Here is a 12283-nt window from a genome sequence, read left to right on the forward strand (position 1 = left end):
TGCATCACAATAACACCAAAAAACAAATATTAACAAAATCTTTTTAAAGGAGATTTAAAGACAAAGACGAGAGAAGTAACTGGTCTGTTCCAAAGGCACTAAATCTTAAAATTTGCAGCTTTTATATTCATTCAACAAAGTTTAACTAAAGGGAAAATCAATTTGCCGTTTCACTGATCTTTTGTAGTTTTGAAAAATGGTGCCTGTTTATCAGATCTCAATGATTTTCCCTTAAAGTACAACTATTATTCTGGATAAAGCACATTAGCTACATAGCGGCAAATCTTTACATAATAATCAGTGGCTGTATACAGTCATTGTGACTTTATGACAATCATTATGAGATCAGAAGGGGAAATACATAATACAAGATATGCTCCAGGTTGTAAAGAAAGAATCGACTATACAGTGTTGATAGCAGGTGTTATAGCCAAGTTTACCTATGCTTTATATCAGTTGTCTAAATTTGACAAGAGGAAATGTTCAAACAAACTCCCACTGCCACTCAAAAGGAAAATCTGATGAAAGATTACCTGTGACTGGCAGGGTTATAAACAGATACCTCCTGCCAACCTTCCTAAGAGGCAAAAGAAACACACTTCAAAATGATAAATTGTTTTTTTGATTGCAATGATTTTCTAAGACGGCAATTTAACATTTAATATTTCCCGTTCCCATAGTGAAACACTGGACCACATTCTTTATGAATGTGTTCATTTTGGTATTAGTTTACTTTCAAAGGTTCACGTCAGAAAATGAAAATTCCTTAGTCAGGATTGCAACAAAGTGAAATATGGCCTGATAATGTAGGAAATGCTGTTTACAATTCTTTAATTTGTTTTGCAAGTTTATTTTTACTGTATTATTTAATTGTATTTAAGTTGATTTTCTTTCCTTTTTTCTGGTACTATTCTCGCTGATGTTCTGTCCTTTTTTTACTTAAATATTATTTTCTATCGTAATGTTATAATGACTAGTTTGTTGTTGACAAATGAAAGTTTTTACTATTATAATTGTAAAAAATGAACTATATAAAAACGACAACGTGCATATTTAGCACCAGTTTATTATTTCTGAGTCACGATCTTGAACGTTCCTTAAAAACTGTCAATGCGCAAGCGCAGAAAGGGGTGTCACCACGAGCACGTCGGGATTTGGCGACTTCACGCTTGCGCACTGTAGTCATACGCTGATGCAAGAAATTTTGGGCGAAGCGGTGTGGGACTGATCGAAGAAGAAAGAAGAGGCATTTTTATTTCATTGTTCAGCACGCAAACATGTCAGGAGACGAGGTAAGGCACTCCGAGTCAGATGCTGTTTAATCCGTGTAGGTGTGAAGAACTGCTGGACGGAATTCGTTGAGTTTCAGGCGCATATCGGTGCTGGGGATGACTTTGGGCCTCGACTCTCCTGCTCCCTCCCTTTCTGTCCGCAGTAGCGCTCACATGGCTGCTGCAGTCGGGCTAGCACGGCCCGAGCCAGCCGGAATATCAAGAAAGTCATCAAGTATATTGATATACAGCTATTTATCGGAGCATATACGTTATATATTCTGAGCGTGGCTCATCAATTCGAGCTGTCGAAGCTTCCGCCGGACTCTCAGAGAAGAGTGGAAGCTAGCTATGTAGCCTTAGCTTCCCGTTACCAGAGCTGCGGAGCTAACTGTTAACGTTTTCTGCTGGAGACCAAAAGCTATCTGTACCTCGGTTTGTCCTTAAGGACAGCTCCTCTGGCTGTAAAATAAAACCAAAATACCAGAATTACCGCTGCTTAATGTTAATAGTACGACATTTTTATTATTATTTTTCTAACTGAATGGGGGCAGTCTGTGCAATATGTTAGTTAAAAATTCTGGAGGGTTACTTTACCTCAAGCCTTATTAAGAAACCTACAGCAGTAGGTAGGGTTTCTTAATAGTGTACTGACACACTCAGTGTACACTGGATCAACTCAAGAGTCCAGCCTCTGTCTGTAAAGATGATATGCAACATTTTGTTATCTGTTAAGTTGTTTTCTTTGTTCAATCCTTGATATGACTTCATGTTACTTTTTTTTGGCCTAAAATGGAAAAAATAGCGTCTTTCCACAGTCCAGTTTTCATAACTGAAAACTAAATTTCACAAGCGTAAAATGTTCAAACAAACTCCCACTGCCACTCAAAAGAAAAATCTGATGAAACATGACTTTCATAAATATATATATCTTGTAATTCTCACTGGTAATTGTACTTATGCTGGATTAGTCAATGTTATGTATATTTAAAGCAGCCATAAAGTGTCTGTACTAAATGAAGCTGGACAGCATTTCAATATTTATTTTAATTTGATTTTTTTCCTTCACTCTTTTTTTCAGATGATTTTCGATCCCAACATGACTAAGAAGAAAAAGAAGAAGAAGAAGCCCTTCATGCTGGAGGAGGACGGAGGAGAAGGGACGGGGGGAGAAGAAGCTAAGGAGGTGGAGACAAAGGAGGCAGAACCAGAGGCTGGAGATGACAAGGAGGTGGATCTAGATGAAGATGAAGGCAGGAAGAAAGGTTAGATCTATTTAAGGTGCGGTATCAGTTCGCAACTATGTTGTGTAGAGTTATGAGCTCGAGGAGGGTTTTTTTTTCTTTTCTTTTTTTCCAGAGCCGTCGGATGACTTGAACGACCTAAACTTCTTCAACCAGAAGAAAAAGAAGAAGAAACCCAAGAAAGTGTTTGAAAATGATATGGAGGAGGGATTGAAGGTCAGCCATTGATTAAACATTTGCTGATTTTGCATTACTTTTAACTTTTTGCTTCTACTGATTTTGATTGGCTTACCAATAACTTTCACGTGCTGAGTTTCACTTCTCGCTTGTCCAAACCAGGAGCTGAAAATTGAAGGCGAGCAGACGGAAGCTATGGAGGAGGACAACCTGGATCTGATGCTCCCTAACAAAAAGAAGAAGCCAAAGAAAGTAGATTTTGATGAAAACGACTCCGGTGATAAAGACGACGGTACGATGAAATCACATGGTTTTGAAACTAGGGACCGAAAAAAGGGACATGGATCATAATGTTTGACCCATAATGTCATTTTTCTTTTTCTTCTCCCAGCAGTGGATGATGATGATGGCAAGAATGGTGATGGGATCTCCTTCAGCTCTTCCACAGGACCGGCCTGGGCTGGTTCGGAAAGAGACTACACCTACGACGAGGTAGGATGATACGTGAAATGAGAAAGTTAGAAACAATTCAGGAAAGGCAGAAAAAGAGTTATCATAGTTGTTTGTGAAGTTATTTCCTGTAAAGTGGGATAAATATTAGACTGTTTTCGGTTGTTTTGTACTGTGTGAGGCTGTGTACACATAGACATAATAGATTGTTGTATTTCTCTCTCTCTCATTAATAAATGTCCTGATATTAAGACCTCAGCCCATTTGGTTTTGTGAGCTCCGTCCCCACAGATTTGTTAAACTGGAATTACTTTGCAAACCGTTTCTGCCTGAATAGAGCCTGTGTCCAAAAGGAAAGTCTGATGAAACATTACCTGAGACTAGCAGGGTTAAAAAATCTGATGAAACATTACCTGAGACTGGCGGGGTTATAAACGGATACCTATCCCTGCCAACCTTCCTAAGAGGCAAAAGAAACACTTCAAAATGATAAATTATTTTTTTGATTGCAATGATTTTCTAAGACAGCAGTTCAACATTTAATATTTCCTGTTTATTTTGTCAAACAGATAGTGAAACACTGGACCACATTCTTTATGAATGTGTTCATTTTGGTATTTGTTTACTTTCAAAGGTTCACGTCAGAAAATGAAAATTCCTTAGTCAGGATTGCAACAAAGTGAAATATGGCCTGATAATGTAGGACAAAGCACCAAGTTAGTGTCCACTAATTTGGTGCTTTGATCTACATTTATGTTGAAGTTTTGCACTGAATATTTAACGGCATTAAATGTACTTTTTGAATAGAGTTGTTAAAATCCCCCACTTATTGTTCTATGAGGAAATGAGTGAAACGGTTTGTAAAATTACAAAGTTGGATTTACCGGTCTGAGAACAGTGTTTATAAAAAGCACAGATTTACACACTGCTTTCCTTTTTTATTTATTTTTATCCTCAGCTGATCCCACAGGGCTCTCAATTTCTGTCCTTTTATATTCTGTGTTGAAAACTTTATGAACATAGACAAAAACAAAACAAAGTCACAGTATCGTCTCTATTCCAGCTCCTGAACAGAGTCTTCAACATCATGAGGGAGAAGAACCCCGACATGGTGGCTGGGGAGAAGAGGAAGTTTGTGATGAAGCCTCCCCAGGTGGTCCGAGTGGGAACCAAGAAAACCTCCTTTGTCAATTTCACAGACATCTGCAAACTGTGAGCCTCGTGTAGCTTTTTATATTTACTGACAGACGCATTTCAGTGACACTTGTAGTATGTGTAATCCACAAACTGATTTCTTTTTTTTCTTTTTTCATGCGATTAATCACAGGTTGCATCGTCAGCCTAAACATCTCCTCGCTTTTCTATTGGCTGAGCTGGGAACGAGGTACGCTTTTTGTATTTTAAGTGATGTCAGTTCTCAAGCTAAGTTTGTGGCACGTTTTGTTTTTGTGTGTTCACTTTAAGTAAAAGTTTAATTAGCGTTTTTCTCTGTCAACAGCGGCTCCATTGACGGAAATAACCAGCTTGTGATCAAAGGCAGATTTCAACAGAAACAGATAGAAAATGTGTTGAGAAGATATATCAGTAAGTAGGAACGACGTGTTCTTTACAGTGAAGTTACATTGATGGGGGTAAAATTAAACAGCCCCTGCTTGTGAACAGTAATGTTGAGTGGACTGTTCTCACCCCTGCAGAGGAATATGTGACGTGTCACACCTGCCGCTCACCGGAGACCATCCTGCAGAAGGACACTCGTCTCTATTTCCTGCAGTGTGAGACGTGCCACTCCCGCTGCTCCGTCGCCAGTATCAAGACCGGTTTCCAGGCTGTGACGGGCAAGAGGGCGCAGCTCCGCGCCAAAGCTAACTAAAGGCCATTAAAACTGGGCTTCCCCCACCTCTTCTCACGGTCCAATCTTTCCCCATCAGAAGGGCCGAAGCTGGGGTCGGGCGCCCGCTTGATCTGCTAAAAGGACTCTCTGAATTGAACTGCGGGAGGGTTTGGCTGTCATTTTGGTTGTGTCATGGCCTGACCTGACAGGGAGTGAGAGTGTCTAAAGATGAAAGATAGGGTTCAGGCACCTGATAAGCAACAGATGTTTGACACATACACTGCTGGATGCATTTGATTTGTTTGGTTGATGGACCCTCCAGCTCTTAGGGTTTTTTTTTTCCTGTTTCCTATTTGCTGTGATTCTTGATTCCTCCAAAAAACCCTTGATTTAACACAGCTTGAAGTTTAGTTTTTGTTTATTTTTCCACTTTACATGCGCCAGACGTTAATATTTCTTCAGATTAGCCAAATTGTAGATAAGCTAAGTTCATCTACAGTAACAGAACCAACGAATTGTTGACTTGGTCACTTCTGGGTTTTTTTCTTTTTTTCTTGAACTCAACTAAAGGGTGTGTTCTTGTTTCTGGTCTGGTCCTAAATGATATATACAAAAAACTGTCAGTCCAGGATTTTCTACTCAAGCTTATAGAGACAAATCAGTCACCAGGCTGGAGTACATACAGGAACATGTCACTGAAACTAGTGTGTGAGGCTCCTAACACAGGACCTGCTTTTGATCATTTTGTAGCAGGAGACACAAAACTAGAAGACTTGGGGGCTAATGAAGGGGAGAGCAACATTAAGAGTACTCTAATAAAGGAGGCTGTTTATGAGATGAGTAGAAATTATTATACAGTATGTTTGTGAGTGCTTTTGTGGCACTGATGAGCAGTTTGTGTACCTATTTGATTAGAACATTTTGTCAGCCACTTGAGGTTTGATGAAGTCAATTTGAAAATAAAGATTCAATTTTTCTCTTTTTTTTTTTTTTTTTTTTTTTCTCCGATGAGCAGGATTCATGAGCTAATGCCAGTCACTAAAATAATAAAGTAATAATAAACTACAACTTCTGAGCAGGCACCTCAGATCGTTTCCTCCTTCAGGTTCCTATTTTGCAGTGTGGTTAACAGAGTCTATCAAGGAGTGTCAATCTAATTGTTTTGAGAGGAATGTGAATATAAAGGTCTCGCTGGAATCATTTTAAAACCTGGTTTTTACAAAAATAAAATATTCTACTCTCTCTCTCTCCACTACTTTCTCTGCTTGCATTAATGACGGTGCCCGTTTAGTAATTGTCAGTCATGATAATGATGTCATGTTTTCACTGTCACAATGGAAAAAGGTCGTAATGATCAGTGAACGGCCTTGGCTCTCGTCATTATGGCCCCCTCCCATTTCTAAATATGGCCATTGTTTCAAGTCCCATTAAAATATTTAAGTCTTATTTGTGTGACTTGCTCAGATGTGATTGACAGTCCTTGTGAGGCCTACGGTTTGCTGTAATGATACAAACACAGACCCACAAGGTTAAAACATGAGCAGCTGATAACCATGGTAACTGAAGACAATGTCCTTGAGTTTGGTGATTACATGTCGAGTTGCAGATTTATTTTGAACCTGACTGCAGGATAATATGTCAGGTTGGTGCCATAGTTAGGTTTCCTCTGCAGGCCCAAATGTCACTATATTATATAATTGTTTTTTGTTTTTGTTTTTAGCTGCGCTTAAACTACCAGTATGCAGGCAAATGCATCAATCACTGATGTATAAGTCACATAAATCTGTCATAACCAGCCAGACTTAAGCACATAGCCTATCAGATAAGCACTCATTAATCTCTACCACTTGCCATATTCTAAATGTGTTTCAACAATTTTATACAGCCAAACCATGAATGTTTAATTTAAATTCACAAACTTTGCACTTATACTATCATTTGGAGTCAGAATATGGATGCTATAGATATAGTTGGCCAATTTATCCAATAGTTATCAAACCATTGAGGCTATGCTGTCTCAGTTCTGCTTCACTTTGTACAACTCGGACTTTCAATCAGTGCAACTCCAGGTGATGTCGCCTAAAGAAATACTCAGATTCTGCAGCAGCTGGATGTTTAAGTGATGAGGAGCAGAGGTTAATGGTTTTGTGGAGTGGTCATTGAGAAAGTATTGACTTCTGAATGTGAATAAGACCAAAGAAGTTGGTGACTTGACTTTCAGAAAGACACGAACCGTGTGTATCCTGGGACAGGCTACTGATGTGGTGGAGGACTATGACTACCTGGGCATCCACATGGAAGGCCAACACAGAGGCTTTAAACAGAAATTATAAATGATAGAGATATTCCGTCACGCAGCTGTGGACCATATGCATCAGAAATTGTAATACCAACGGAGTGAATAAACTGATCAGTAAGGCTGGTTCTGTGTCTGGCTGCTAACGGGAATTTTTCTAATTCAACTTTATTGCAATAGAGACTTTACTATTCCAACAATTTACTGTTTAGTTGCATGTGTTTTTTAACTACCTAGTTTTTGTGACTGCGGGTGTTTTCTTTTTCTTTGTTTTTTTTTACAAGTAAAATTGTACCCTTTTTTGAATTAGTTAAGATGATCTCTGTATGTACCCACTGCAAACTACAGTTACAAAATGCCTCTAGTTGGAAATGACTAGGGCAGATTTTACATAGGATTTAACTAGTATTTTCCTCTCGTGCGCGTAATGTCTGCGGTTTTGTGATAAACGGTAGCTTTTAATTTGGAGTTCTGTTCCGGAAATTGATCATCGTTAGCTTCACGCTTATTGGCTGGGTTTGGCGAAACAGCCGACCGGTTGCTGGCGGAGAGCTAACGGCAGTAGCATTCAGCAATTTCGGAGCAGTAGTGAAGAACAGTCACTCTAGGCGAATCACAATGCCTCGAGTTTATATCGGACGACTAAGCTATCATGTCCGCGAAAAAGATATTCAGCGGTTTTTCAGCGGCTATGGGAAGCTAATGGAGATTGATTTAAAGAACGGGTAAGTTTTCGGCGGAATTTTGTAAGCCAGAGTCCAACGAGCATGTCGTAGTTAGCATTAAAGCTAGCCATTCATGCGAACGACGCACGGACTCGGGGGGCATTTCACTCTTTTACGCAGATAGATATATATTTTTTAGAAGTTAAGTTTGATTCTAAAACGCAATATGTCGATGTATGACATTTAGTATTGTCCTTATAAATGTAAAACGTTTTGTTTCTCTAACTTCATTCATGAACGTTTAACAAATGTCGCGTGGCCAACATGGCGTCTTTATACTTTGCACGTCGCTGTGCTAACGTATGCTAACGCTAATTCGTGGAAGTAAGCGGGTAACGCTCATTTCATACTCATGCTTTTAAACCCTTTCTTTTTGCAGGTATGGATTCGTGGAGTTCGAAGATAATAGGGACGCCGACGACGCCGTTTACGAGCTAAACGGGAAGGAGCTTTGTGGGGAGCGGGTGATCGTCGAGCATGCCCGGGGCCCGCGACGAGACCGAGATGGCTACGGTGGGGGTTACTGGGGTGGTGGGCGCAGTAAGTGCAGTCTATTACAAGATACCCTCTCTTCCCCTTCCCCTTGGGGTGAGGTGTCGACGTGGACTGCACAGACAGCTGTTTGAATGATTCATGGTTACGCTAATTTTAACAGACTTGCCGCATAGGTTTAGATACTCAGCTGGCCCTCGATCAGGTTTTTCCAGGTACCCCTCATGGGTTATAGCCAGCCACGTGGGTAGCTCTTTAAGGCGCAGGTTGCATGCAAAGTTGTAGGACTGTCAGTAGAGATGTTGTTCATTATATCACGCAGTAACTTCATTACATGCAACCATGGTTTATCTTCATTCTTACAAATCAGGGAGTCCAGTTTAATTTTATATCACCCTGCTGAACAGTTCTCAGTCTGTCACCCAAGGGGTAGTGACCTGCAGGTTTTTGCTCCTCCATAGTGATTATCATCACGAGCTACATGCTATTTGATTGCAAGGGGCAACAATCTGAGATTTAAAGAGCAGTTTTGAGTCTAGAGTTTAGTGTTGTTAAATAACATAGTTTTCTTTTCATACATTGTAAAATTCACTTGAACCATAACTGTCATTTGGGCGAGCCATGTGAAGGTGTCTTTTTTTTATTTTTATTTTTGTTTGTTTGCACCAGAGGGGGAAAAAAACAAGCTGAACACAAATCACCACATACATAGCTACCTAGTTAGTGTAGTCATTAGGAGTAGACTAACGTTTTCATGTGAAATGTGTTTTAACTTTGGTCTATATATAAATTTTTTTTTATATTCAACATTAACAAAAGTCCTTGATGTTTCAATTTGAAAGAGTCCAGTTGCGGGCTGAGGCTGAGAGTCCATTGAGGCTAAAGATGACTGGCTAAGATGACTGCCTGTCCCGTTTGGCCTTGGCTTTCACCTTACAATGTGTGTGTGACCTTTGCCCCCCCTTGATCCTTGGCTGACCTAACCGGAAGCCATGATGACAGCAGCCTTTTGCCAATAGACCAGGGGTGATGGTGAGGATTGCCATTGGTTTTTATGTTGACAGCAAACATAAGTGGATCGGCACCTTTACAGACCTTACAATCTAAAGAAATGTTGTAAGATCAAAACTGGAAAAAAGAATTTCAGACTGACATCCGGTTAAATAAAAAGATGCCAATTTTCAAAAGATCGGTGTGTTTTTAACACCGTAATCAATTTGAACAGTGTCCCTGACTGCAGCCTTTGTGGATGCCTCCTTTCTGTTTGTGTTACAGGATACACAGGTCTTGAAAGAACATCACTGTCCATTTGTTTTATGCAGCTATAGCATCACAGTGATGTACTGGAGTAAGACAGATGCTGATTTGTGTTTTTTGTATTGCCGGAAACAGATGCAGTGGTGTTCTTTGCAGCAGAAAACAGCTTCCAAATGTTGAAAAATACAAACTTTAAAGAGCCCATGCAGTTGCTTGTAGAGCACTTAACTGAAGCTGTTTGAAAATGAGATCAAAGAAACCCCTTTGACTATTTGTACAAATTTAACCCCCCCCACCCCCACCCCAAGGACAATCTGGAAACTCACTGCCTTGAGTGCATTTGATAGCCCAGAGCAGTAGTACTTTGAATCTTGTTTGGTTTAGTGGTTTCTAACTATTTGTGTGTGCTGTCGTTTTTTTTTTGTTTTGTTTTTTTATAAAGGTAGCGGTTACAGCAGCCGCAGCCGCTCTGGCAGGGACAAATATGGACCGCCAGTCCGCACAGAGTACCGCCTCGTTGTGGAGAACTTATCCAGCCGCTGTAGTTGGCAGGACCTCAAGGTAAATATTTGAAAATAAGAGAGGGGAATCTTCAGATAAAGGGAAAGTGTATTGTAGAAGTTCTTGGAATGAAATCAATAATCGGCACCTCATCCTCTTCCTGTCCACCAGGACTTCATGCGTCAGGCAGGAGAGGTGACCTATGCAGATGCCCACAAGGAACGCACCAATGAGGGAGTGATTGAGTTCCGGACTTATTCCGACATGAAGAGGGCTCTGGACAAGCTGGATGGTACTGACATCAACGGGCGGAAAATTCGCCTGGTGGAGGACCGTCCTCGCAGACGTCGGTCTTACTCTGGCAGTCGCTCCAGGTAAGCAAATTTCTTACTGCTGACTGCTTTAAGATGAGCCTCGCTTTGGTACATTTTGTTTATTTAACAAGAAACTGATGTAAAAAAAAAAAAAATTTTAAATCGTGCTCTGTCATCTTCAGATCTCGCAGTCGTCGTCGCTCCCGTAGTAGGAGAAGCAGAAGCCACAGGAGCTCAAAGAGTCGCTCCAGATCCCACTCGAGGTTAGGATCAATGTAATCTTGGAACCGTAACATGGAGATTTAAATTAAATTATTGGTATTGATAAGTTCTGTATGTTCAGTATGACATTTTGTCATGACATTGCTGTCATGTAAGGTGGGGCTGTACTGAGCTTTGCTTCTGTTCCTATAGGTCTCGTTCCCGCAGCAATAAGAGACGGCATCATTCCCGCTCCAGGTCTGAGAGAAAGTCTCGCTCCAAGTCAGGAGACCGCAAATCACGTTCTCGCAGATCTCGTTCTAGATCCAACAGATCCAACAAATCCAAATCTCGTTCACGCTCTCGCAAATCTCGGTCTCACTCCCCCGAGCACAAGTCCAAGTCTCGTTCAAAGAGCCGCTCTAAGGTAAAGTCGGAGAGGGATTCTCGTAGCCGATCAAAGGAACGGTCTGCTGAGAAGAAGTCCCGCAGCCGCTCACCCTCTCCAGTAGAGAATGGAAAAGAAGAGCATGTGGCCAAATCTGCCTCTCGCTCCCCATCTCCACAAGAGGAAGAGTGCCGATCCCAGTCCAGAGAAAAGCGCTCCAGGTCTCGCTCCAAGTCTCGCTCCAGGTCTCGCTCCAGGTCTCGCTCCAAGTCTCGCTCCAAGTCTCGCTCCAGATCTCGCTCCAGGTCTCGCTCCAAGTCTCGCTCCAGGTCTCGTTCACGGTCTAGATCAGCTTCTCAGGATTAGTGGGTGTAGAGAAGGGAGAGGTTTTCTTATTGTTTAGCTTGATCATTATGCTGTACATACTGAGCAGTGTTTAATAACTGGTTTATGCTTCTGACGCCCCCCTTCAAATGTACATTTGTCTTTTAACTTGTTAAAGCAGGAGTTTATTAGACCATCAACCACAATACAGCCGATGCTTTTTGAACTTGTTTCAGATGATCTGCTCCCTTTAAAAAAATAAAAATTAAAAAAATAAAGTTTACAAATAAAATTAAGAATTTTGGATTAATGAAAATGGGTGCTGGGCTCTACAACTATAGCCTGAGGAAGTTGATGTCTCTGTGACTGGTGCCTGATTTGGTAAAATTTAGGTTTCTTACTGTTCTGCTTTCATTTCAAGTTGTTTGTTTGGTCAGTGAATATTAAGTTGTCTTAAATGTTCTTTTATTCAGTTTGCAGCTGTTTGTTTTGGTTGGTAGTCTGACAGTTTGCTTTCCTTGTGTCTCCAGGCCTCTTATGTCTGAAGCATCCATCTTTGATTGGTAATTATTTTGTGTCGTACTCTTTCAAGCTCGCATGATTGTTGAAGAGTAGGCTCCAGGACTGGAGCAGTTGAGTTGACCTGCACATTCGGTCACATTCTTCGAGGAATCAGTCTGTCTTCGTGTTAAACGATGCATATTCAGGATGTAAGAGTTTGTAGTGCAGAACTTCTTAATTTAAAGATGAGGGTTTGGACGGATTGGGGCTGCGGCTGCAGTAATGCGGACGCTGCACCGGTCAGTCGTGGT

At 40.8% G+C, this 12283-nt stretch overlaps 2 protein-coding genes across 4 annotated transcripts; both read left to right on the forward strand.

Moving 5' to 3' along the window:
• Positions 1–1158: 1158 nt before the first annotated feature.
• On the forward strand, positions 1159–6225 carry eif2s2 (eukaryotic translation initiation factor 2, subunit 2 beta). Of its 2 annotated transcripts, none has more exons than XM_082519921.1 (9): positions 1159–1292; positions 2353–2536; positions 2631–2731; positions 2855–2984; positions 3084–3184; positions 4206–4354; positions 4470–4526; positions 4641–4726; positions 4837–6225. In XM_082519921.1, the coding sequence occupies exons 1-9, from the start codon at positions 1278–1280 to the stop codon at positions 5010–5012; spliced, it is 999 nt and encodes a 332-aa protein (XP_082376047.1). In that variant the 5' UTR covers positions 1159–1277; the 3' UTR covers positions 5013–6225. The 2 variants fall into 2 exon arrangements, with proteins under 2 accessions (XP_082376047.1, XP_082376048.1); XM_082519922.1 differs by having other exon boundaries at positions 3087–3184.
• A 1536-nt stretch (positions 6226–7761) lies between these two features.
• LOC309697925 (uncharacterized protein) lies at positions 7762–12164 on the forward strand. 2 transcript variants are annotated; one of them, XM_082520142.1, is made up of 6 exons: positions 7762–7994; positions 8374–8534; positions 10186–10304; positions 10416–10618; positions 10741–10821; positions 10973–12164. In XM_082520142.1, exons 1-6 carry the CDS (start codon positions 7888–7890, stop codon positions 11511–11513), a joined length of 1212 nt encoding a protein of 403 aa, XP_082376268.1. In that variant the 5' UTR covers positions 7762–7887; the 3' UTR covers positions 11514–12164. The 2 variants fall into 2 exon arrangements, with proteins under 2 accessions (XP_082376268.1, XP_082376269.1); XM_082520143.1 differs by having other exon boundaries at positions 8374–8507.
• Positions 12165–12283: the final 119 nt, after the last annotated feature.

Source organism: Aulonocara stuartgranti (genome assembly GCF_965226115.1).
Source record: "Aulonocara stuartgranti genome assembly, chromosome: 20".
NCBI classification, from domain to species: Eukaryota; Metazoa; Chordata; class Actinopteri; order Cichliformes; family Cichlidae; genus Aulonocara; species Aulonocara stuartgranti.

What these genes read in the sequence shown, in the direction of transcription:
- LOC309697925 (XM_082520142.1), top strand. Translation starts at nt 7,888, where the DNA reads ATGCCTCGAGTTTATATCGGACGACTAAGCTATCATGTCCGCGAAAAA. An exon ending in GAGATTGATTTAAAGAACGG is followed by an intron (nt 7,995 to 8,373) that starts GTAAGTTTTCGG and finishes TTCTTTTTGCAG; the next exon opens with GTATGGATTCGTGGAGTTCG. An exon ending in TACTCTGGCAGTCGCTCCAG is followed by an intron (nt 10,619 to 10,740) that starts GTAAGCAAATTT and finishes TGTCATCTTCAG; the next exon opens with ATCTCGCAGTCGTCGTCGCT.
- eif2s2 (XM_082519921.1), top strand. An exon ending in AGATGAAGGCAGGAAGAAAG is followed by an intron (nt 2,537 to 2,630) that starts GTTAGATCTATT and finishes CTTTTTTTCCAG; the next exon opens with AGCCGTCGGATGACTTGAAC. An exon ending in TTCACAGACATCTGCAAACT is followed by an intron (nt 4,355 to 4,469) that starts GTGAGCCTCGTG and finishes GATTAATCACAG; the next exon opens with GTTGCATCGTCAGCCTAAAC.